This window comes from Rhinoraja longicauda, chromosome 10 (assembly GCF_053455715.1).
Source record: "Rhinoraja longicauda isolate Sanriku21f chromosome 10, sRhiLon1.1, whole genome shotgun sequence".
Classification (NCBI taxonomy): Eukaryota; Metazoa; Chordata; class Chondrichthyes; order Rajiformes; family Arhynchobatidae; genus Rhinoraja; species Rhinoraja longicauda.
This window is the reverse complement of record NC_135962.1, coordinates 2,930,770-2,957,981: the sequence shown is the minus strand read 5'-3', so window position 1 is coordinate 2,957,981 and position 27,212 is coordinate 2,930,770. Positions and strand designations below refer to the sequence as shown.

Below are 27,212 nucleotides of genomic sequence, written 5' to 3'. Positions count from 1 at the left end.
AAAATAAAAGATAACACTGGAAAGTCAAAACCTAAGGTCACTTCCATCAAAGACACTGATTAGTCTGTAGTCGACCTAAAATCTGAGACTTGTCTGGCTGAAAGCTAAAGAAACAGTAGCATTGTATGTGTAGAAAAGAACTACAGATGCTGGTTTTAATCGAAGGTAGACACAAAATGCTGGAGTAACTCAGCAGGACAGGCAGCATCTCTGGAGAGAAGGAATGGGTGACGTTTCGGGTCGAGACCCTTCTTCAGACTGATTTTAACATTGTCTGATTTCAGACAAGAGCATTATATGTATTGTTCTCTTTTACCTAAGAGCACTTTGAAAGTGTTTAAAATTAGATTGTCTATGAGTATAATTTATAAACCATTTAAAATTAAAATTAAGAGCACAGAAAATCTGTAACATTTACAAAAAAAAACTCTTATTTACAGGGCGAAGGCATCCTTTATCTGAGAATAAAGTAAAGAGTTACATGTATCAGCTATGCAAGTCCCTTGATTACATGCACAGGTAAGGAAAGTACAGACGGTGAAAATTATCATGAATGTATTCCAGTTAATCATGATCTAGGTTTTACTGGCATGGACCACAGCCATTCCACACCTTAACGTTCATAAGTTCCAGGAGCAGAATAAGGCCATTCGGCCCATCAGGTTTACTCCGCCATTCTATCATGACTGATCTATCTTTCCCTCTCAGCCTCATTCTCCTGCCTTCGCCCCATAACCCCTGATACCCTTACTAATCAAAAATCTGTCAATCTCCACCTTATAAATATCCATTGACTTGACCCCCACGGTCGTCTAGATTTCCCACAAGTGGAAACATCTCTCCACATCTAGGCCTTTCAGTACGTTTCAATGAGGTCCCCCCTCATCCTTCTAAACTCCGGCAAGTACGGGTCTAGAGCCTTCAAACTTTCCTAATATGTTAACCCAATCATTCCTAGGATCATTCTCATAAACCTCCTGTGTACCCTCTCCAATGCCAGCACATCCTTCCTCAGATATGGGGCCCAAAACTGCTTACAGCACTCCAAATGCAGTCTGACAAGTGCTTTATAAAGCCTCAGCATTACATCCATGTTTTTATCTTGTAGCCCTCTCAAAATAAATGCTAGCATTGCATTTGCCTTCCTTACTACTAAGTCAACTTGCAAATTAACTTTTTGGGAATCCTGCATCAGCGCTCCCAAGTCTCCTCCGATTTCTGAATTATCTCCCCATGTAGGAAATAGTCTTTGCTACGCTGTATTCCATCTGCCACTTCTCAGCCCACTTTCCCAACCTGTCCAAGTCATTCTGCAGAGTCCCTGCTTTCTCTACACTACCTATCCCTCCACCTATTTTCGTATCATCTGCAAACTTGGTCACAAAGCCTTCAATTCACTCATCCAAATCATTGATGTAGACTGAAGAGTAGCGGCCCCAGCACCGATCCCTGCGGAACATCGGTAGTCACTGGCAGCCAACCAGAAAAAGCTCCCTTTATTGCCACTCTTTGCCTTATGCCATTCAGCCAAGCTGCTATCCATGCTAGTATCTTCCCTCTCATCTTTTTTCAGGCATGTGAATTTTCCGCTTTTCCGTGGATTTCCACATTTTTTAAATCCATTTTCGGCGCTTTTTGCTTGGTTTCCGCTTTTTTTCACTTTGCCAAATAAACGGAGAAATCGGATAGAAAAAAAGAAAGATAAAAAAAACAATGTATAGACTGGTAATAGACAGTAAGGGATCACTAAATCTTGGGAGACTCATGGTGCATCTGCAGTCCATTTTCTCACATGTGCTTGTTGCTAATTCCTGAATCCAACAAATATTATGCCTACATGGTTGAAATTCAGTTGTACTTGTTGATACCCCGTGTGCTCGGTCTCGCTGGATAGGAAATCTGGAAATCATATATTATAGACAATAGACAATAGGTGCAGGAGTAGGCCATTCGGCCCTTCGAGCCAGCACCACCATTCAATGTGATCATGGCTGATCATTCTCAATCAGTACCCCGTTCCTGCCTTCTCCCCATACCCCCTGACACCGCTATCCTTAAGAGCTCTATCTAGCTCTCTCTTGAATGAATTCAGAGAATTGGCCTCCACTTTCCACAGATTTACAACTCTCTGACTGAAAAGGGTTTTCCTCATCTCCGTTCTGAATGGCCTACCCCTTATTCTTAAACTGTGGCCCCTGATTCTGGACTCCTCCAACATTGGGAACATGTTTCCTGCCTCTAACGTGTCCAACCCCTTAATAATCTTATGTTTTGATAAGATCCCCTCTCATCCTTCTAAATTCCAGTGTATACAAGCACTAGGTTCCGCTAGAGAACATTAGGTTCTGCTAGGGGTTCCGCGAGAAATCACCCCCGCGCGCCCTGGAAGTCTCCCCGGAAATGTGGCACCTAGGCTGGGCAAGGCAGCCAATCTCGACCTCATCGGGACTTCCACGGCCGATCGGTGGGTTGAATTTGCAACCTGGAGCCAGCAAATCTATCCCCATAGCCGACTTGCTTGGCCTGCTGGATAAACCAGCAAAGCTCTGGAACCAAGAGTGCCAGAAAATCAGTGGTGGAACTGTAATGAGGAAATATTAAATTTAACTGCAAGATTATATAACTAAATTAATTAAGACAGGGTTAAAATATAAAACACAGCAGAAAAGCCAATTACCACCTTTTTGGGCTGATTATCAATTAATGTGCGAAATTACTTCAAAATGTTATTAATGTACTGTGACATATTCATATTATTTTCTGATGTCTGTTTTTACTTTGAGGAGGCTGTTTTTACTTTCACTAAAAGAGGCTTGAAACTAGTAATTTTGTGTGTAAATTTTTGACCCCCATTGCAAGCGCTCGGCTCTTTTCCTCTTTTTTTTTTTAACCTCACTCACATGCCTGTTCTTTAGCAGCCTCATGTGCGGCACCTTATTAAAGGTCTTCTGAAAATCCAGGTTTACCACATCCACTGACCCTCCTTTCTCTATCCTGCTATTTACTTCCTCAAAGAATACCAACAGGTTCGTTAGGCAAGATTTCCTTTTCACAGAACCATTTTGACTTTGGCCTATTTTATTGTGTGCTTCTAAGTACTCAGATCTAAGTGCAAGATTCAGACACAAATCTTGTATTTTGGAGTGTCACGTAGATCAGCAATAAAGTTGGAATGGTACCAGAGCCCTAAAGCCACTCTGAAAAGTTGTCAGGGTTTTAAATGTTTAACGTTCAAAATGAAAACACATAAATAAAAAACGCATAACTCCAAAGACTTACAGGTATGTCGATTAATTGGCTGGGCAAATGTAAAAATTGTCCCTAGGGTGTAGGATAGTGTCAATGTGTGGGGATCGCTGGGCGGCGCGGACCCGCTGGGCCGAAGGGCCTGTTTCTGCGCTGTCTCTAAATCTAAAAAAATCTAAATCTAAAATACAAATAACTTAAAATTCTAGAGTATTTTGAATAAATTGATGTGTTTAATATAACTAAAAACAGTAAATAAAACAGAAATATTAAAAAGTAGCTTGCCTGCTTGCCTTTCCCACAGCCTGACAGTCCCCATTGAAATGGATGGACTTGCAGATCCTACGGCATGTCATTTGGCCGGTGCAGCTAGGGAGTCTTGCAAGATTGAGCTCAAACATGAGACTCTACAGGGACTTCATTAAGATGCCAACAATTGCTAAGTAAGTTCAGGACTTCCATATTTGACCACTGTGCATGGAAGTCCTGGACTTGCTGACATTTACTAGCAAAATCTGAGCTCTTGTAAAACTCAGTTGATTTAACCGTTATCTGAAAGGAATAGTTTGGCTGACTATCATGTCAAACATAATCTCGTAAATTTATTTGAAAATCATGTTAATACTATTGTATTTTCTGAAGTATTTCTTAGTACTTACAGATACAAACAATGTATTTATTACTTTTTAGAGTTAATGATCAATGGTACGGCGATTTAAAAAATAATTAGAAAATGGTAAATAAGGAGGTCAACCTCCGATCATTAGTTTATAAAACTTTTTTATTCACCACAGAAATGGAATTTTTCACAGAGATGTAAAACCAGAAAATATCTTAATTAAGGTATGTTGTGTGCTTGATCTTGACTGTTTTAGATAAAAAGAAATGGAGGGAAGTAGTTCAAAGTTCAAAGACCATCAAACATAGTTTTAATTATTTTGACTAAAAGGCACAAGGGTAATGTAAGATAAACATTTTTAAGGGGGTACTGGCTATGATTTGGTATGCTATGCCAGTTGGTTTGGGAGAAACAGCATTAATTTAGGCTTTCAAAAGGAAATTAGATTGAGAATAATTTACAGGGCTTTTGGTTTAAGAATGGAGAAATAGGATTGATGGTATTACTCGACTCAAAGCTGCTATTGACTCAACAAGCCAAATGACTTTCCTACAATACAATATTGAGCTTTTTTCAATATGATATTATAATGATGTATATTACAATTATGTACAGTGGTGTTAACATCACTGTACATAATTGTAATATACATCATTATAATTTCATATTGAAATAAGAATCTCAAAATTGTATGGCCTCCTGCATTACTCCTGTTATCTATTTGTAGTGGAGGTTTGTGGGAAGAGTACTTTCCATTAGAAGCGGAATTGATGCAAATGTTAGCATTCTAGGTGGCCTGTTTGTCCTGTCCTCTGCAAATATGACCACAGGCATAAGAACAGATGGCTCTGAGATTAGAGACTTTGCACTTCTTCATCAAGGTGTGATCTGTGGTTCTATGGATAGGAAAGGTTTAATGGGATATGGGCCAAAGGCAGGTAGGTGGCACTAGTGTAGATGGGGCATCTTGCTCGGCATTGGCAAGTTCAGCTGAAGGGCCTGTTTCCGTGCTGTATGACTCTGTGCTTGAATTGAGTTGGATTTCTTATGCTGTTCACTGCATTTACTTGGGCCAGATTTGGAGGAATGAATGGATTGAACCTGTGTGACCATTAGGAGTCCAGCAGGGCCTCAGCAGCAAGTTGATCTTGGATGACTTAATCATTAAGCCCCAATCCAGAATACATTGACAGCCTCTGTAAAGGAACTGCTACAATTGTGCAGTTCCTCGTCCAGGCAGCTGAGGAGAAGATTTTTCCTCCATATTCATTTATTAATTTTTTGGCAAAAGGTGAGGCTAAAGCTTTGGCATCTTTGTTATCAAGGATCAAATAGTTTTTTTTAAACTATTAAAGTTGTGTTAAATAGTCATGATAATGGAAATTAAATAAAATACTTTCTAAAAGTGGTTGAAACACTGAAGAAATGTGGGGAGAGAAACATACCACTTTCCTCCTTATCTTTAAACTGGGAATCCACATTTAAATGAATGGAAACTCTGACGCTATGTCAGGTCTGATTGCTGTACAATTGCTCAAGTGGGTTCTCCAGAGTAATGCTGAAGAATTCCTGAAACTGCTGTTGGGTGGCACAAGGTGTCCAGCAAATTTCAACATATCTGCATAAAACTGGGACTAACTCACTGATTTTTAGGATGTTCATTGTTGGCAGATGTATGTGCAGTGATGTCAGGGCTACCCTGTCAACCAAGGACAGAGTCGAGATTTGATTTCGAATCCAGGAAAAGCAATATTTTTCATAATATATTGTAATTTTGTTTCATCTGATCTGGCAATCTCTGCTGGATATTCCATCTTCTTCAGCTCAGGGTTTCAAGTGAAAATAGGGATGGGTTATAAATGCCGGGCTTGTCAGTGACGTTCTCATTCTGTAACTGAATAAACACTGGCCAGGTTAGCTGAAAGGATAGCTGAACACATCTGTTAATGGCAGCATTGTATTGTTGTCCTATTAGTATTTGTGGGACCATTTCTCAAAGAGTAAATTTCTTGGCAATGAAACAATTTCATCTTTCATGATGAGACACTGCATAAGCATGTTCTTATCTTCTAATAGGAATTGTCAGTGGATTTTCAGTGAGGCGGTTACAACTGCTGATAGGCTGAGGTGGGAAAAACCTAGCAAGATTAGAGTCATAGATTCATACAAGATAGAAGTAGGTCCTATTGCCTAACCCATCCATGCCGAGCGGGCTTTATAGCTGAGTTAGTCCCATCTTCCTGTATTTAGCCCAAGTCTCTCCAAACATTTCCTATCCTTATACCTGCCGAAATGTATTTTAAACATTTCTACTGTACCTGCCTCTATAGCTTTCTCTGGAAGCCCGTTCCATATAACACCACCCTTTGCTTGAAGAAATTGCCCCCTTGGGTCTCTTTTAAATCTTTCCCCATTCACCTTAAATCAAGCCCTCTAGTTCTGGATTCCTCTATCCTGGGAAAATGTCCGTTACCATTTCCCTAATCTATGCCTTTCATAATTTTGTGTACATCAATAAGGTCACCTGTCTGCCTCCCAAGCTCCTGGGGAAAAAAGTCCCAACCTCTCCTTGTAACTCAAGCCAGCAAGTCCCAGTAAAATCCTAGTGAATCTTTGCTGCACCCTTTCCAGTTTAATGACATCCTTTCCTAGCAGAACTACACACAATAGTCGAAATGTGGTCTCACCGATGTCTTATACTACTGTAGCATGACGTCCCAACTCCTGTACTCAATGCTCTCACTAATGAAGGCAAGCATACCAAACCCCTTTTTCACATCTTGTCTACCTGTGTCGCTACTTTCAGGGAATTGTGTAGTTGTACCCCTGGTCTTTCTGTGTAGGAAAGAACTGCAGATGCTGGTTTAAATCGAAGGTAGATACAAAATGCTGGAGTAACTCAGCACCTTCAAGGAACAGCACCTCATATTTCGCTTTGGTAGTTTACACCCCAGCGGTATGAACATTTATCTGACTTCAAATAGCCCTTGCTTTCCCTCTCTCTCCATCCCCTCCCCCTTCCCAGTTCTCCCACCAGTCTTACTGTCTCCGACTACATTTTATCTCTGTCTCGCCCACTCCCCTGACATCAGTCTGAAGAAGGGTCTCGACCCGAAACGTCACCCGTTCCTTCTCTCCAGGAATGCTGTCTGTTCCGCTGAGTTACTCCAGCATTTTGTGTCTACCCCGGTATCTCTGCTCTACAACAATCTTCAGTGCTCTGCTATTTACTAAGTAAATCCTACCTTAATTTGACTTGCCCAAATTGCATCACCCCTACACTTGAGAGTTACATTCCATTCCTTGACCCACTTCTCCAGTTGATCCAGATCCTTTTGTAAACTTAAATAGCAATCCTCACTGTCCACTATACTACCAATTTGTGGTTATCTGTAAATTTACATTGTCATCCATTGTCAAGATAACAACACCAGTAGACCTAGCACAGATTCCCACAGCAACCCACTAGTTAGTATTCTCCAATCAGAAAAACAACCCTCCAACACCACCCCTGACTTCTGTCACCAAGAAAATTTTGAATTCATTTGGTTAGTTCACCCTGGTTCCCATGTGATCTAACCATCTAGCCTCATCACCATTTGGGACCTTGTCAAAGGCCTTTGTAAGGTCCATATATACATCATCCACTACCCTATCCTTGCCAGTCCCCTTGGTGACCTCTTCGAAATAACAATTAAGGGTGCTGTCTGTACGAAGTTGTACGTTCTCCCTGTGACTGTGTGGGTTTTCGCCGGGTGCTTCAGTTTCCTCCCACCCTCCAAGGTTAATTGGCTTTGTTAAAAATTGTAAATTGGCCCTAGAGTGTAGGATAGTGCTAGTGCATGAGGTGATTGTTGGTTGGTGTGGACTCAGTGGGCTGAAGGTCCTGTTTCTGCGCTGTATCTCTAAAGTGAAGATTTCCTACATACAAAATTGTGCTGATTATCCTTAATCAGCCTATGGCTATTCAAATGCTGGGAGATCCTGTCCCTCAGAATCCCCTCGTAATTTACCCACCTCTAATATCAGTCTGGAGACACAAGAGACTGTAGATGTTGGAATCATGATGTTCGAGGATACACTTAGTCAGGCCATGGGGATTTATCCATCTTAATGTTCTTTAAGACTGCCAGTACCTTCTCTTGCAGTTCAAATATGAAGCACATCATTACACATTTCCCTCAATTCTTTTTCTTCTATGATCACTTGCTTAGCTGTGACTTGACACATAGATGACCATGTTAATCCTCAAGGGGCCTATTCTCTACCTTGTAATACCTTTTCTCTTAATATGCCAGTAGAATTCCCTTAGAATTTTCCTTTATCTAATAGGCCAGAACTATCCCATGTCCTCTTTTTGCCCACTTGGATTTATATTTCTGCAGGATTTGTCTGATCACAGCTGCAGTGCCTGACATATGCCTTTCATTCTCTTCATTCTTTCTCTCCAGAAATGCTGCCTGTCCCGCTGAGTTACTCCAGCATTTTGTGTCTATCTTCAGTTTAAACCATCATCTGCAGTGCTTCCCTACCCATATGCCTTCCCTTTATTTTCATTATTATTTGAGTCTGAGTATTTATTATTTGTTGTTATTTTATTATCGAAATAATAAAACATCTGTTTTAAAAACCCAAAGAGTAAGAGCCTAAAAGTTTCATCAAGGTAGCTGGCATTCCCAAGTATTGAAGCGAAAAGCAATTAAAGATAATTTTAAGAGATAATAATAGTCTATACTTTGACCTAAATAATAATTAAAGTAAATTAATTTGTCTTTTGCACATCTACTTTGGTTCCATGTTTGCTTTTTTGAGTATTGTGAGCTCTATTGATTGCCTCTATGCCAACACTAAATGTTATTAGAAGTGGCTGATCAAATCATTTGCAATTTGCTAAGATACATGCCACTGACTGCCTCAGTTATTAGTGCCATGGTTAAAATGTTATAAGAGTGCTAGCTTAATGATTTTGTGTTGTCGTTCTGAATCTGCAAGGTTTCCGATTTTTAGATAATTCCTCAAGGATTTAGGTGTACACATTTTTTTGAGCCATTGTGTGTCTTGATTGTGCAATAGATACAGTAGGTTTATGTAGAATATCATTTCTTAAAATGACTGTGCTTGAATTAAGTATAATTGGTATTTGTGGAAGTAATTTGTTATGTGATTATGAGCTTGTTCTAGGAATTGATACAGAGAACTGTACAACATCTCATTTCTCCATTAACAAAATAGCTTTGTTTTAGTCTCCATGTTCCCCTTAGATTTTTGATGACATCTTGTGTCCTACATTTGATCTTGGTTCAAAAGGTAGCAGTAATGCCTCTGGTGAGAAAGGTGACACTGATGAACTGATTTTGTTAAACAATTAGCTTAGTATACCCATCAGCAGGTTATTAATCCTCTTCCAGAATAGCACCATTGTGCCTCATAGAAAGCCTGATGAATCAGTGCAGATATTCCTCCAGATTGAGGGGCTTGTGACAGTTTGGTCCATCTGTCCTCTGATTTCTGTGCTTTTGTTTTGCTCCATAGTAGTTATTTCAGCAGCTGTAAATGTTAGTTGCAATGCGTAATCTGCATTGTTAACAATGTTTTGTGTTTAATATCAGATAATGTCTCTAGGTCTTTTTAGATGTTATCAACATTTGTAGATAATTTCTGAGGCACGGAATTTAAGAGCTATCATGCTAATTGACTACCACTGGAAGGACTCTCTGTTACTGATTTCTAGCAGCATTGAATAGTGGGAATTTTTGAAGTTTCTGAATTCATTTGTCATAGTTGCATCCGAACGTTCTTCAAATGACTGGCTATGGTTGTATCTTGGAGTTTCTTTATTGCTGGTCAGGATATCAGAAAAAAAACCCATGCTATTCCTTGAATGAACCATAAACAAGCTCTTGGTTTGATTCCTTCTATGAATGGCAGCACTTCTGTAGTACTTTGCAGAAACTTCAAATGATCCACCCCGAGGCCCATAAATTAATTTGTGCATGAAAAGATGAAATGTACTGTTTGGGAGAACATGCCACTTTATCTTGGCCCTGTCAGTATGTGATTTTCTTTTTGGCATACACCTTGTGCAAGAGCTTGAGCTTTTAGAATGAGACACTGCAACCTTTTAACCAAAATATGCATATGAAGCACACAAAATGTCTGGAGTCCCACACAAAAGCTGAAGCTGACCTGTGCTAATTCATGTCATGCGAAGACTTCTTAATGGGAGGTGAATTCAGCCATTTCCCAAACCCATTGAGTCTCTAGGAAAAGATTTTACATCAATAGTGGAAGCATTACCAAGAAACAACAGTTCATTTGCTGATGATAATGAAATCTTAAATGGAAGAGTTGGACACCAGAAAAGAGTTTTCAATTACTTCGGAAGTAACCAAGAGCTGATGTGCAGCTGCAGGAGGAGGAGAAACCCAGAGAGAGGAATGCTTGGCTGTAACCCATGGAAGAATGGTCCCTGGCCCATGTATGTGGTGAGCTCAGAGGAGATGGTAATTAATACCAACAATTAACTATTGCCCTAATATATGTGTCTCTACACCTATATTCATTTGCACATCTCATATTCATTTGCACATCTCATATTCACTCACATATCTCATACTTACACCTCATTTCCAGAATTCAAGCATGGCAGCAAAATCATACTGAGATCTTTGTGTTGTGTGTGTAAAAATCTAGCCTCACACTTGAAGGAGACACCAGCAGCAAATTTGCAGTTGCCCCAGCATGCCCACGGTTTAAGTTGGTTGTAAGAGAAGGGACTCGTGATCATTGGCTTGCCTTCAACAGTGCATGTAGTGGATTGGACATCAGTAATGATGACAGGACTATGGTATCTAATCCTGATTCTATATCCTGATCTAATCTAATCACTTTTCCTGAATAATATGCGGATGATTAAATTAATTCCTTCTATCCTGCCCACTCGCTCCATGTTGACCATACCTATGCCCTTTCTCTGTTTTAGCTACCAGAGAAATAAAACTGCATAGGCATCAGCAGTGGAGCTGGTTAACTCTAAAGTGAATGAAGAACATGTAATTTGATTTAATTGTTGTGCTAGCCCGTACATTGTACCTCATAATCATTAGAGGGCAGTTTGGGGCAGGATCTTCATCAGCTGAATAAATAAGCATGAATAAAATGCAGGGAAGAAGGAAGGCAAAAATAAGTGCGCCCGCTTCTCAGATGGAAGAATTCCTATGGACTAGAATGGGACAGCTAATGGATGAAGGCTGATGAACATGCTCTGGACTGCCTGAAAACCAGTATCAGAAGACCAGGGCATAGGAAAGCAAAAGTTTCAGTCTTCACCATAGCTTTGCATGGAGCTTGGAGTCTATCCTATCCATCTTGGAAGTGATAGCTACTCAATGTCAATATTTGTGACTTGGCCATGAGCAGTGTTGGGTGGCAGGCCTTACATCTTCTTTGCAGCATTTACAGAAGATATCTCCTTTGGAAAGTCAATCTTCTGACTTAGTGGATGAGAGAGGCTTCGAAGGAGTGTCATCTCTCCAGGAATCTGTGCTCAGATTGCTTGGTTAACCAATGCCATGTCCCAGGAGATTGCGGCAAAACCATGGAATACACAGTGGCTCTCTCTCAGGATGATGGCATGCATGCTCCAAATATTGCCACTTTCAACACTCCCCTCACAACTACTCACCAGCCAATTGGACCAATTACTAGGCAGACTTATGTGGCTATAGGCTGACAAGTCCCCTGGACCAAGAAGGATGTTATTAAGCTGGGAAAAAATGGAGATAAGATTCACAAGGATGTTACTGCGACTAGGGAGCTTGAGTTTTAATGAAAGACTGGATAGGTTGGGGCTTTTCCCCCTGAAACATAGGTGGTTAAGGGGTGACCTTATTGAGGTATGTAAAATTGTGAGGGGCATAGATAAAATGAATGGTCACAGTCAGTCAGAGTAGGGGAATCTAAATCTAGACAACATAAATTAAAGGTGAGAGGGAAATGATTAAAGGTGATCTGAGGGCAAACCTTTTTCACTGAGGGTGGTGTATATGTAGAACAAGATGCCAGAGAAAGTGGTACAATTACAACTTACTGGCCTTGGTTGCCATTGATAAGTTAGGCTGTCGGGCCTGTTTCCATGCTGTGTAACTCTACGGCTCTTTGTCCTGATGGCCACATCCTATGGTCTGCAGAGGTAGTGGGTGCATTCTCTGTAATCCATCAACATTTCCAGGCTTCTGGGATCCCTGGGAACTGCTAAAAAGCAAAAATAATGCTGCTGCTATTTAAGAAAGAAAGGTGGTGGAAAATATGGAATATAGGTCAGTTAGCACATGAGGAATATGCTGGAATCCATGACTAAGGAGATGATAGCAGCATATTAGAAAATCACAATACAATCAAACAGTCAATATCATTTTATGAAAGGGTGAACATGTTCTAAATGGAGTTCTGTAACGATCAAGGTGAATATAGTTGGAAACGTGTTGGATTTCTCAGAAGCCATTCAAAAAGATACCACTGAAGGTTACTGAAATGCGCTGGGCACAGCAAACTGTCCACGTACTGTAACTGAATAAGAAAAATATATTACAACTGCAGAGATTGACCCAGTTGCAGCCATATGCTTCCCTATGCAAGGTCCACTCTGTAATAAATACATAAACCTGAATAAAATTTCAGAGGAGAGATTTCAATTGGATGCAAGTAGGTGATTCATATTAGCCCAGTGAATTCTTTAAGCTTCATTCATGGGTATATTATGTAAAATAAATTGTGTTAAATTTGTGATATTTAGAAATTCAGTTTACATAGGGTATGTTATTAGAGAGCTATTGTTGTAGAATTCTGAACATGATAAACCTATTTAAATTGACATCTCTTACTGTGTGGAACCTTCTTTCAACCAGTGACAATGAAACCAAGTTGATGCAATATTTAAACAAATTATTCATCAAAATAAATTCAAATTGACAAATGAAGTGTAATATTCTTCTCTGAAACTGATTTCTAAAGTAGATTTTTTTTTAATTTATGAAGGTAATAATGAAAGCTCCATGTTTTAAAAATACTGGATTTACCGTTGCAGCAGAACTTACTGAAGTTGGCAGATTTTGGTTCCTGTAGGAGTATCTTTTCAAAGCAGCCGTATACAGAATATATTTCCACCCGATGGTATCGAGCACCAGAATGCCTTCTTACTGATGGGTACTATGGCTTCAAAATGGACATCTGGAGCACTGGCTGTGTTTTCTATGAAATAACCAGGTGAATTTCAAACTCTTGAGTACTGCTGCATTACCAATATTGATAAAAAATGTTTATACACCATTTGCCATCTCAGAAAAATTGTAAAATTAGTAAAGCAATGGAGCATTAGAATGTGTATGAAGAAGGGTCCTGACCAGAAACGTCACTTTTCCCTTTCTCCAGAGATGCTGCCTGACCTGCTGAGTTACTCCAGCACTTTGTGTCTTTTCTCGGTAAACCAGCATCTGCAGTGTCTTGTCCACATTATAATGATCCATTTTATTTCTAAATGTTAACACATTCTGGCTTATGCTTTTACTTAAAGTATCAATGTTCAATAAAAAAAATCAACCAATCAACAGCCATGGTGCCATTAATATGTAATTTTTGTACAATAAGATTTCCTATAAGAACCAGCTTACTGGGGGAATTCTCAATGGAGTACACACTTCATGCACCGAATTTCATGTTGAATGTGGTGTAAATATTGTTTACAACGTTAGTTCTCAAATAGCATTTTTGATAAACAATGTCAGCCGCGACTGAGTTGGTGGCACTTTCATTTCAGAAGTGGAAGTTTGTGAATTTGGGACCTATTCCAGAGGCTAATAGACAAAAATTTAGATTGACCATCTATGCAGAGGTGGATGTACCTTGAAGATGACGGGTTTGCTGTTCCTGTTAACCTGGTCAATAATCATCATACAATCGACACCACAGTTAAAAAATCATCTGGTCATTATTTAACCAAACTTTATAGGAAATGTATGCAATTTGTGCATCATATTTTCTACATTACAACTGTATGCCTTCCTAAAATCATTTGGGATCATTTTACTTCGTTGTGGACATTACTTAAATACAATATTTTCTTTATTTGAGGAAGTAGCGATGAAATAGAAAGAAATAACTGTTGTCTCAAAAGGAGCCCCAGTTGTTAACATCATGCTTTGCTTTCTATCCAATATATACATTAACTGAACAGCCACAGTATTGTGGACTAGATGATTCTGAACATTTACCATTCTTTCACAGAAGACATTTCTGTTCAAACCTTCCAAATTAGTACGTCTATTATCCCTGTTCTATTTTCTAAGACTCATTTTTATGTTCCAATCCTGCCACAATAAAGACCAATCTCTTCTTAATCATTGTACTACTTTTTAACTTTGTGTTTTATGTAAAAGGATACTCAGAACTCTGAAGACTACATCTGTTTTTTCTGTTTTTTACTACGTAAATACTCTCCATTTTCTCTCCTTTCTAAACATTATACTCCAAATGCTACCTCTATATGTACTTACTTAATCTGTTTATAACTCTGTTAGACTCTGCATCTACTTTCCACCTAGTTGTGTATCTTTACCAAACATGGTAAAAACACATAATCAGGTGCACACCGTGTTTGCATTGACCATTATGCCATCTAACTAATCCCATTTTCCTGCACATGGTTTGCATTATTCTATTCCATGCCTGTTCAAATGCCTCTTAAATATCACTGTTATATCTGCTTCCACGACCTCCCCAGGCATTGCATTCCAGGCGCCTCCTACTCTGTGTAAAAAAAAAAGTTGCCTTGCACATCTTATTTAATATTTTGCCATCTTGCCTTAAACCCTATTAGACATCCTCTCAGAATCAAGAATGGTGTAAAACCCACAAACCTAGAATGGGAGTGAGGTTTCAAATGAACCATAGAAACATAGAAACATAGAAAATAGGTGCAGGAGGAGGCCATTTGGCCCTTCGAGCCAGCACCGCCATTCATTGTGATCATGGCTGATCATCTATAATCAGTAACCTGTTCCTGCCTTCTCCCCAAATCCCTTAATTCCACTAGCCCCTAGAGCTCTATCTATTTAAACCAAAGTGGAAATTACAGAACCTCCATGGATGCTAACAGGGTGGGTGATTGGATAGTTTGTAAAGTGGTGTGCTCCTTCTTTCATTTATGCTGCACCTCTGTGCTCCTAATTAATGGCCTAATCTAGTGCACATGAACCAACCCTGAATGCTATTAATAAACTGAAGAAGCAATTCTGCTCCAGCTTTGAAAAACTTGGGCAACATCTCAAAGAACGTCAAACTGAATCCTTTAACTATCTTGGGTAAGAGGGAACAGAAAACTAAAAATAAATATAATAAGTACGCAATAAATGCAATTGTTTTGAAAAATGAAATAATAGAAAACAAAAACAGAGTACAACAAAGGAACAACCAAATGAGATAGAGTTAAGAGAAGAGTGTGTAGCAGCACCACTAGGAAGGGAGTGTGAAAAATGGGTCTGATTCCGGATGGCAAGAAATTAAAATTTGACCAGATGTATTATTTTGAAAATAAATAATTTAATGTTAATTCCATGAAATTTGAAATGTTGAGCTTGATTATGGGCAAGGAAACCATCTCTGATCAACATCTGCTACCCTCATGAATCCATGCTGCTTTTCGCCAGACACCACTTGGAATTGGCAAGGAGGAAAAATATAATGTGCACTCTACATGGGGGACTTTAATACTCATCACTCAGAGCCACAAGGTAATATCACCACTGACAAACTGGCCATATCTGGAAGGAATTGGTTGCCAGATTGGGTCAGGAGTGTTTAGGTGTCATATGTTAACAACAGGTGTCCATGTCAACAACAGTAAATTAAATTCTTACTTGCAGCAATATAATGGACCTGCAAACACAATACAGATAGATAATATATAATAACAATTCAATAAATTAATGCAAAAAACCCCAAAGTCTTTAGTTTAACCAAAGACTTTTCATGGTTGAGATTCGAGTTGTGCAGTGTTCAACCATCTGTAAGTTGTTGGGAAGAAGCTATTCTTGAACCTGGTGATTATGGTTTTATACTTTTATACTTTCTTCCCGATGGTGGGAACAAAATGAGAGTGTGGCCAGGGTGGCATGGGTTTTTGATGATACTGACTGCCTTTTTGAGGCAGCGTCTCTGATAGATCCATTCGATGGAGGGGAGGTCAATACCCGTGATGGACCAGGCAGTGTCCACCACTCTTTGTAATCTCCTTCATTCCTGGACATTTGAAATGCTGAACCAGGCCATGATGCAACAGGTCAAGATGTTCTACCATACACTTGTAGAAGTTCAAGAGAGTATTCGTTGACATGCCAAAATCTCCTCAATCTTCTCAAGAAGTAGAGGCGTTGATGGGCTTTCTTTATGATTGCATGATGTGCTGGGTCCAGGACAGATCTCAGATATGCACACCCAGGAACCTGAAGTTGTTGACACTTTCCACGGCATCCTGTCAATGAAGACAAGTTAGTGGATTCTTGGCTCTCCTCTTCTAAAGTCAGCTTTTTGATTTTGCTGTTATTGTGAGTAAGATTGTTGTTCTGGCCTCATTCATTCTGATTTTCAATCTCCCTCCTGTAGAGGACATCGACAATATCTCCCTTCTAGGACATCTACAATACCGACATCTCCTTGAGGTATATGGAACTTTGACCAAACATGTTCTGTCCACAAGAACCAAGACAAATTCAATCTGCTTTAATATTACTTGATCAGTCCACCTCAATCAGAAACATTTGAGATAGAGTGTTTTTCTAATGTTAATAATTAGCATTTATACACCAGGTGTGGTGATAATAGCCATACATTTGGTCAACTTTGGCATCGTAGAGATTTACTAAATATTTTCACTGCCTTGGAGTCAAGCTAACATAAAAGAAGATAGTTGTGATTTTTGCAGGTCAGTCGTCTGTTCTAGGATATTACTGTTGGAATTCCTTAGGCCATTGTCCTTGTACCAATCATGTTCAGATGACTTTCCCTTTGTCATGAAGTCAGATTTGTAGATGTGCTCTTAAAAAGTATATGACGTTCAATTTCACAACTCATAAGCAGTTTGTATCTGCATGCAACGTTCTGGGCTTAATAGAGGCAAGTGCCTGCCATTGACCAGAGTCAACAAGAGAGAATATAACTACTTTCCTTTCAATTTCAACAGCATTACCATCATTGATTTCCATCATCAACATCTTGTAAATTCCTATTAATTAAAGCTTACCTGTATGAGTCGCATATTTATTATAGCTACAAGAGAACATCAGAGACTGTGCATTTTGTAGTGGGTGACTCAACTGAATCCTGAACCCTTTCCACCTTCTCCAAAGTATGATGCAATACTCTCCTCAATGCATGAGATGTCATCCATGGCAAACGAGTTGCTTGATTGATACCCACAACATTCACTCCTTCTGCCAATTGCGTGCTGCTACTGCAGTATGTATCATCAACAAAAATACGGTGCAGCAACTCGACAAAGCTTCTTCGACAGTACCTCTCAAAACCATGACTTCTATGACCTACAGGTTCAAGAGGAGCAAGCTCATAGGAACACCACAAATTTCAAGTTTGTCTCCGAAGCATATTAATATTTATATATTACGCCAAGATCTTAGAATGTGCTAATATGCTACTTTGGGGGTACCTTCAAATTAGTGCTGCAGATGATCAACGGTAAAGGGCAATGAAAACATGCATGAAATGTTGGCCTTACGATGCTATCCATATCCTATACATGGATTAAAAATATATAAACAATTGTTGTTGACATAAACAGGCGTTTATATGAATTATAGTCAAATTAGATCAAATGTTTTTTTAAAAATTAATGCGGATGTGGTTATGAAACATTTTCTTCAATATTTTTGTAGATGTATTTTTGTGTATACACATCTGTGAATTAAAAATAACTTTTCTGTGTCACAATATTAAGATATTAAATCAATTGTTTATTTAACATATAACAATAACAATTGTTATATGTTAAATAACATATAACATATAACATATAACAACTACAGCATGGAAACAGGCCTGTCCGGCCCTACCAGTCCACGCCGACCATTCTCCCTGACCTAGTCTCATCTACCTGCACTCAGACCATAACCCTCTAATCCCCTCCTATCCATATACCTATCCAATTTACTCTTAAATAATAAAATCGAGCCAGCCTCCACCACTTCCACTGGAAGCCCATTCCATACAGCCACCACCCTCTGAGTAAAGAAGTTCCCCCTCATGTTACCCCTAAACCTTTGTCCCTCAATTCTGAAGCTATCATCATCATATCATATATCTACAGCCGGAAACAGGCCTTTTCGGCCCTCCAAGTCCGTGCCGCCCAGTGATCCCCGTACATTAACACTATCCTACACCCACTAGGGACAATTTTTACATTTACCCAGCCAATTAACCTACATACCTGTACGTCTTTGGAGTGTGGGAGGAAACCGAAGATCTCGGAGAAAACCCACGCAGGTCACGGGGAGAACGTACAAACTCCTTACAGTGCAGCACCCGTAGTCAGGATCGAACCTGTCTCCGGCGCTGCATTCGCTGTAAAGCAGCAACTCTACCGCTGCGCTACCGTGCCGCCCTTGTTGGAATCTTCTCCACTCTCAAAGGGAAAAGCCTACCCACGTCAACTCTGTCCGTTCCTCTCAAAATTTTAAAAACCTCTATCAAGTCCCCCCTCAACCTTCTACGCTCCAAAGAATAAAGACCCAACCTGTTCAACCTCTCTCTGTAGCCTAAGTGCTGAAACCCAGGCAACATTCTAGTAAATCTCCTCTGTACCCTCTCCATTTTGTCGACATCCTTCCTATAATTTGGCGACCAGAACTGCACACCATACTCCAGATTCGGCCTCACCAATGCCCTGTACAATTTTAACATTACATCCCAACTTCTATACTCGATGCTCTGATTTATAAAGGCAAGCATACCAAACGCCTTCTTCACCACCCTATCCACATGAGATTCCACCTTCAGGGAACAATGCACAGTTATTCCCAGATCCCTCTGTTCCACTGCATTTCTCAATTCCCTACCATTTACCCTGTACGTCCTATTTTGATTTGTCCTACCAAAATGCAGCACCTCACACTTATCAGCATTAAACTCCATCTGCCATCTTTCAGCCCACCCTTCCAAAAGGCCCAAGTCTCTCTGTGGACTTTGAAAATCTACCTCACTATCAACTACTCCACCTATCTTAGTATCATCTGCATATTTACTAATCCAATTTGCCACACCATCATCCAGATCATTAATGTAAATGACAAACAACAGTGGACCCAACACAGATCCTTGGGGTACTCCACTAGACACTGGCCTCCAACCTGACATACAATTGTCAACCGTTACCCTCTGGTATCTCCCATTCAGCCATTGTTGAATCCATCTTGCAACCTCACTATTTATACCCAACGATTTAACCTTCTTAATCAACCTTCCATGTGGAACCTTGTCAAATGCCTTACAAATGCCTTACTGAAGTCCATATTTCTAACATGGCTGGTCCAAAAATCATTTCAAAGTTCTATTGATTGTGGATTTGTGTCAGAGTACTTGTGTACGTCTAAAAATGACCTTTTCTGAATTAAAAAAAATGGCAGAACTAATTTGGGTAATTGTCGGCCAGTTGATTTATGCTCTATGATTAATAAAATCATTCAGAGTTCTTTTGATAAATTACAACTGATATAAATATTGAGAAATTGGTTAGAAGGTACCAACATAGATTTATAGAGGGACAACCATGCTCGAGAAATCTCTTTGTGTTCTTTCGGAGTTAACAGAGAGTGAAATGCAGTGAATTTGTGTTCTTTAAAAAGAAATATTAGAATAGAGTAGGAATGAAGGGCAGTTTTTTTTCCTATTGAGTTTGGAAATGAGTAGTGATATATGAGATTTCCAATTTAGTGATTATGTTTTGGGTTAGGAGAGGGTTGTGTCAGCACTTGAGGTATTGTTCTATAAAAACCCAGAGTATTATGCATAATATTCAGTAGAAGTATATTGTTGCTTCAGAACATGAACAGTATACCGTGACTAAGTTGTTTTTTTAAAGACACAAAGTGCTGGAGTAACTCAGCAGGTCAGGCAACATCTCTGGAGAATATGGATAGGTGACATTTCGGGTCGGGACCCTTCTTCAGATTGGTTGCAGTTCCTTATTTCTACTGTCACTAAGTGTTGCCTGGCATAAAGTAAATATTTAACATATTTGATACTTTATTCTAGAACGATGTAGTTTATAGGGTAATTTGTTAGAAATGTATGAAACTGAAATAATTGAGCACATTTGGTAGAAGAGTTTCTATGAGTTAGTCAAAGATATGCATGGCAAATATAGCAGATTCAGAGCCAGGCAGAAGAAATATTACTAAATGGGGAGTTGTGAGGCCCTGGAATTCACTTCTAGGGTTAGGGATTGAGGCATTAGATTGTATTTGTTGAAGAAAGGTAATGGGAATACAATGAGTACATTTTATTGGAATTATTGGCTCATGTGCACGGAAAATGCTGACATGGTCTGATATAATTATGTATCTTTAACGCTATAGAAGATCCATACATACCGTAACATATTTTAAATATAGTGCAATAAATAATAATTACTTAAAATTTATTTCAAGACTTTTCCCCTGTAGCTTACAACCACTTTTTCCTGGTTCTAATGAAGTTGACCAAATTGCAAAAATACATGAAGTTGTTGGCACTCCAAACTCAGAAACTCTCAGAAAGTTTAAACAGTAAGTATGTCCAAAAGTACAATAAACATTAATATCTATCGGGTTTATATCTGTACTATTTCATGTTAATGCTTTTTAATGTCCACATGTGATGCAAAAAATAGGAGAAAACTAGAGGAATACAATACTCATAGTTTTAACCTTGTGCGTCACAAAATTTCCATTCTGCTTAGCATCTACTCATGATAAACCATTTGAGGCCTAGAAATTATCAGATATGTTTATCATTTATATACATATAATTGTGTAATGATAGTGTCGTGCTCGGGGCCTTCGGAAATCCAGATCGGTAATTATAAATAACTACAGTATATATCTTTCTCAAAGGTTGAATTTATGAGCTAGTGCGTTCTATTTTATTTGGATCCATATCAAAAATGTTAATCTTTAATTTTTAATGTACTCAAGTTGTTTTGCATTTTATCAAATAATATTTTAGATCAAATGAAGTGATTAATCTAGAAGCAATGAAAATGATGTACAATATTAGGAAATGTAGTTATGTAATTATTATCTTGTTTATAAATGTTGCCTACATGGTGTAGTCCTTCAAAACTTCTTAAGTAAGAATCAGTGCATCCTATAGATGTTTTGACATAATAGCCATTGATGACTTTGCACCGAGTTCCTGGCATGGCAGTCCAAGCAGATGTTTTTTTAAGAACTGGGAATGGGGTACTTAGGAGTGTGCAAGACGGTAGGACCAGAACCGATATACAGCACTCAGTGTGTTGACACCAAGCTGGGTGCTAGAGTACCTATTTAAACCTATGAATACAACTATTCATTGTAATGATCATGGCTCCTCAAGTTTTCTCCCACAAACACATGGCCCACTTAGCCCATCTCATTCTCCAGAAGCAGATCCAACAACGCCTCATTCCTCATTTGGCTGAAACCTGAGTTGTTAAGAATGTTACTCCCTTCTATTCTCTTTACTCTAAAGTTATCACAATCAATTGAAGTTACCCTAATAATACCACATCTGTTATTGTGTACCTTTAATTTTTCTGCACATTTCCTTCTCTATCTTCCTCTCATTGTTTGATGGCCTATAAAAATATGTAATGGTATAATTTTGCTTCTTAATTCAATACAGATTTTCTCATCAACCCCTCAACTTACCTTAAGTTCTCTCCAGCAATATAAAGTCTTGCTTCTTCTTCTTCTTGCATTTGAGGCAGCAGTAGTTATGAAGCTGCTTCTGCTTCTGCTGTCTCTGTTTGTCGTCGTTCGCCTGACTGAGGTCAGTTGACAGGGCTCACCACGGAGAGGTCGACAACATGAGCCCCAAAGTCTTGCTAATATTTACTCAATACACACCCCACTTTTTTTTCTGACACCTTTTTCAGAACTCATTGTAATCCCATTTGTACTGCTAGAGTTACTGCCTTGATCCAAGATAGGTTGCTTTCTGGTGCATAATTGTATAGATGAAGTACTTCAATCCGTCACACTTATGAACATATTTGTAAATAAATGTCACAAAAATTCTTGTTACCACAAAGTAGCAGACTTTTCTCCATGTTAAGAGGCTACTTTAAGTTCCCAGTCAAAGCTTCTATAAACATAAGAATTAAGAGCAGGAAAAAACTACTCAGCCCATCCAGCCTGCTCTGCCATTTAATCATTTAATTCAGTCTGAAGAAGGGTCTCGATCCGAAACGTCACCCATTCCTTCTCTCCTGAGATGCTGCCTGATCTGCTGAGTTACTCCAGCATTTTGTGAATAAATACCTGCCATTTAATAAGATCATGGCTAATCCAATTCCATATTCCAGTTTGCTCACATAAACTGTTCATCCCCTCACCTACCAAGTATTTCTCCATGTGTAGGAAAGGAACTGCAGATGCTAGTTTAAACCAATGATAGACACAATATGCTGGAGTAACTGAGCGGGACAGGCAGCATCACTGGAGAGAAGGAATGGGTGATGTTTTGGGTCGAGACCCTTCAGACTGAAAGTCACGGGAAAGGGAAATGAGAGATATAGACGATGATGTAGAACAAATGAATGAAATATATGCCAAAAAATAACAATGATAAAGGAAACAGGCCATTGTTATCTGTTTGTTAGGTGAGAACGAAAAGCTGGTGTGACTTGGGTGGTGGAGGGGTGGAGAGAGAGAGGGAATGCAGGGGTAACTTAAAGTTAGAGAAGTCAATACTGATACCTCTGAATAGTAAGCTGCCCAAGTGAAATATGAGATGCTGATCCTCCAATTGTAACAATGGAGGAGACCTAGGACAGAATGGTCAGAATGGGATGGGGAATTAAAGTGTTTCGCAACCGGGAGATCCATCTCTGTCTTAAAAAATATTCTTACGCTGCTTTCAACAACCTTAGAGGAGGAAAATTTCAAATTTTCATAATCTCCAATCAGTAATCCCTTATTTTTAAACAGTGAATTCCTGGTTTACAATAAAAAATATAAGGAAAGATCAATTAACACATTGATATTGCCAAAATAATTTTTTCTATCACGGGATGATAAATCCTGTGTGATTCCCTTTTTTTTTTTAGCAATCTTGCCTTATTCTTGTGTTCAGTTTGATTAATGATTTACAGTATAGGTAGTATGGAATCATTCAGGCATTCAGGTTTAAACAGTTTTGTGTAACATCTTTTCCATGCAGAACACGGGCTATGAGTTTTGATTTTCCAAGGAAGAAGGGAACAGGAATATCATGCCTCCTACCTCGCACATGTACTGAGACTATTTCATTGATGCATTCTATGATGGAGTATGACCCAGAAGACCGAATCACTGCTAAGCATGCATTACAGCATGCATATTTTCATGACTTGAGGTAAGACAAAATATCCAATCTTTGTAATGCTAATTAATTTATTTGAATTAGTGTCCAATCTGTTATTGCCTATAAAAAGATGTGACCATTTACTTGCATTGTTAAAATCGATACACTTCGAATGATCAAAATCTTGTTCAGTCATTAAATACATTTTCTACTACTGCATTTATATTTCTGAAATGCTACCCTTTAATAATTTCATAAATCCTATCATTTCATTATGCTTTCTGAACTTATGAACTAAATGAATATAAGGCATATAAAATTAAAATATTTTCATTCTGCTTCTTCTCAAAAAACAAAACTAAAAGCCATTTTGAATTATTTATCTTAAAGAATGGCTTTAGTTTGAAGTGTTTTCTAAAGGATAATTAAAAAAATATTATTGATAATCTGTTAACATTCTTATTGGGCTTTTCATTATAAAATTGACCCTCCCACCCCTGTCCAATCAGGAAAAATTAACATGATACCAGCAATGTGAGTATTTAATCTGAAAGGGAAATAAATTCCTTGCATTGATATAAATGCAATTTTCATCTCAGTGAAACATTATACCGAGATGTATACAGTGCATTCAGAAAGTATTCAGACCCCTTCACTTTTTCCAAATTTTGCTATGTAACAGCCTTATTTTAAAATAGATTAAATTATTTGTGTTTATCATCAATCTACACACAATACCCCATAATAAAAAAGCAAAAATAGGTGTTTAGAAAGTTTTGCAAAGTAATTAAAAAGAAATACTGAAATATCACATTTACATAAATATTCAGACCCTTTGCTACTGACACTCAAAATTGAGCTTATGTTCATCGTGATTCCATTGATTATCCTTGATGTTTCTACAACTTGATTGGAGTCCGCCAGTGGTAAATTAAATTGATTGGACATGATTTGGAAAGGCACACACCTGTCTATATAAGGTCCCACAGTTGACAGTGCATGTCAGAACAAAAACCAAGCCATGAAGACGAAGGAATTGTCCGTAGACCTCCGAGACAGGATTGTGTCGAGACACAGATCTGGGGAAGGGTATAAAACAATTTCTGCAGCATTGCAGGTCCCGAAGAGCACAGTGGCCTCCGTCATTCTTAAATGGAAGAACTTTGGAACCATCAGGACTCTTCATAGAGCTGGCCGTCCGGCCAAACTTAGCAATCGGAGGAGAAGAGCCTTAGTCAGGGAGGTGACCAAGAACCCGATGGTCACAATGACAGAGCTCCAGAGTTCCTCTGTGAAGATGGGAGAACCTTCCAGAAGGACAACTATATCTGCAGCACTCCACCAATCAGGCCTTTATAGTAGAGTGGCCAGACGGAGTGCCTCAGTAAAAGGCACATGACAGCCCGCTTGGAGTTTGCCAAAAGGCACCTAAAGGACTCTCGGACCATGAGAAACAAGATTCTCTGGTCTGATGAAACCAAGATTGAACTCTTTGGCCTGAATGCCAAGCGGCACCGCTCATCACCTGGCCAATACCATACCTACGGTGAAGCATGGTGGTGGCAGCATCATGCTGTGGGGATGTTTTTCAGCGGCAGGAACTGGGAGACTAGTCAGGATCGAGGGAAAGATGAACGGAGCAAAGTACAGATAGATCCTTGATGAAAACCTGCTCCAGAGCATTCTGGACCTCAGACTGGGGTGGAGGTTTACCTTCCAACAGGACAACGACCCGAAGCACACAGCCAAGGAGCAGCCAAGGACAATGACCCTAAGCACACAGTGCAGGATTAGCTTCATGGCAAGTCTGAGAATGTCCTCGAGTGGCCTAGCCAAAGCCCGGACTTGAACCCAAGCGAACATCTGGAGGGACCTGAAAATAGCTGTTCATCGAGGCTCGCTTCCAACCTGTTGGAGCTTGAGAGGATCTGCAGAGAAGAACGGGAGAAATTACCCAAATACAGGTGTGCCAAACTTGTAGCGTCATACCCAAGAAGACTTGAGGCTGCAATCGCTGCCAAAGATGTCTCAACAAAGTACTGAGTAAAGGGTCTGAATACTTATGTAAATGTGATATTTCAGTTATTTCTTTTTAATTACTTTGCAAACATTTCTAAACATCTGTTTTCACTTTTTTATTATGCGGCATTGTGTGTAGATTGATGATGAAAATAATGAATTTAATCCATTTTTAAATAAGGCTGTAACTTAGCAAAATATGGAAAAAGTGAAGGGGTTTGAATACTTTCTGAATGCACTGTATATAAAAAAAATTAAGTGGGAGCACTTTTATCCTTCATTTTGGTGATCAACAATAATATTTTGCAAGATCTAACATTTCAATCTGTGAATAAATTAATTTTCATCAAATCATGCACCATTTCTGACATTAAATTAAAATTGCATTTGTATTAACTGAGAGGGAGGTTTGAAAATGCAATCAAAGTATGGAAACTATTCTAACTACATTGAAGATAACGTTTGTTCATAAATCAGAAAAAATTGTTTGGGACGAGAGGATTTGTACTCAATTTCATAAGTGTTAAAATCAGTTCATTAGTTCAATCCAATCATTCCTGGGGGATGCTGCAATGGATTTTCACGACATAATATTTTCTATGTATCTCTAGTGTCTTTGGTAATCCTTTCTAACTTCATGTTGTCTAGGAAAATAACTGCAGATGCTGGTACCAATCGAAGGTATCACAAACGTCACCTATTCCTTCTCTCCAGAGATGCTGCCTGACCCGCTGAGTTACTCCAGCATTTTGTGATACTTTGTAACTTCATGGTGCCTCTAGTCATGAAGAGCAGAGGAATACTTAGAATAAATAACCAACAAATCATGGGTGGTGATGAATCGCGAGTAGTGTTGAGTCCGCATATAGGGGGAGATAGAACACCTGATTGAGTGGTGCTGCATCAACAACCTCTCGCTCAGTGTGAACAAAACCAAGGAACTAACCGTTGACTTCAGAAAGGAGAAGTTGGGAGACCATGCACCATTGTTCATTGGTGGGTCAGTGGTGGACGAGTTAGCAGCTTAAATTCCTGGGTATAACATCGCAAATGACCAGTCGTGGGTGCAGCACATAAATGTAATGTAGGTACACCAACACCCCTACTCTCTTACAAGTTTAAAGAGTTTTGGCATGTCACCAAATACTCTAACAAACTTCTGTGGTTGTACTGTAGAAAGCACTCTCACTGGCCTGGTACAGCAATTCCATGCGCAGGAATGCACAAGGCTACAAAGTGGTGGACTCTGTCCGATCCATCACGGACACCATCAAAAGCAGCTACATGAGGCGCTGTCTCAAGTAGATGGCATCTATCATCAAGGATCCCCACCAAATGGGCCATGCCCTCTACTCATTACTACCATCGGGAAGGAGGCGCACAAGCCTGAAGTCCCAAATCACTATTTTCCTGCAACTATCAGGTTCTTGGACAACCCACACAACCCTAATCCTACCTCAGTGACGGAACACCACAGTCCACTGATTTCATTGCCATGAAATTATGTTTTTCTAATTTGTTTTGCACTATTATGTGAGCAATTATAAGCTTAAAATTGTTTAATTATACTCCAGTAATGATTATAAATTAGCAGTTATAATTCAATAGCATCAGCCAATATACGTCCAGGAGAACATCTGAAAGATCATTTTTGATGTTGAAGTGACAAATCTGTGATGTAACCATGAAGCTTGATATACAGAAGTTTGACCATACAGTATCCATTAAATGGATCCGT

The 27,212-nt window shown here is 39.1% G+C and overlaps 1 protein-coding gene across 6 annotated transcripts in view; it reads left to right on the top strand.

Annotated features, from left to right (window-relative positions):
- mok (MOK protein kinase) overlaps positions 1–27,212 on the top strand; it is a 73,357-nt gene that overhangs the window by 16,525 nt on the left and 29,620 nt on the right. For 4 of the 6 annotated variants that reach the window (XM_078406044.1, XM_078406045.1, XM_078406043.1 and 1 more), the window contains exons 5-9: positions 441–519; positions 4,041–4,089; positions 12,951–13,129; positions 20,578–20,694; positions 23,333–23,506. In XM_078406044.1, coding sequence (XP_078262170.1) covers positions 441–519; positions 4,041–4,089; positions 12,951–13,129; positions 20,578–20,694; positions 23,333–23,506 — 598 coding nt within the window. The remainder of the gene's footprint in view (positions 1–440; positions 520–4,040; positions 4,090–12,950; positions 13,130–20,577; positions 20,695–23,332; positions 23,507–27,212) is intronic. The other 2 variants (XM_078406046.1, XM_078406047.1) reach the window with 2 other exon arrangements.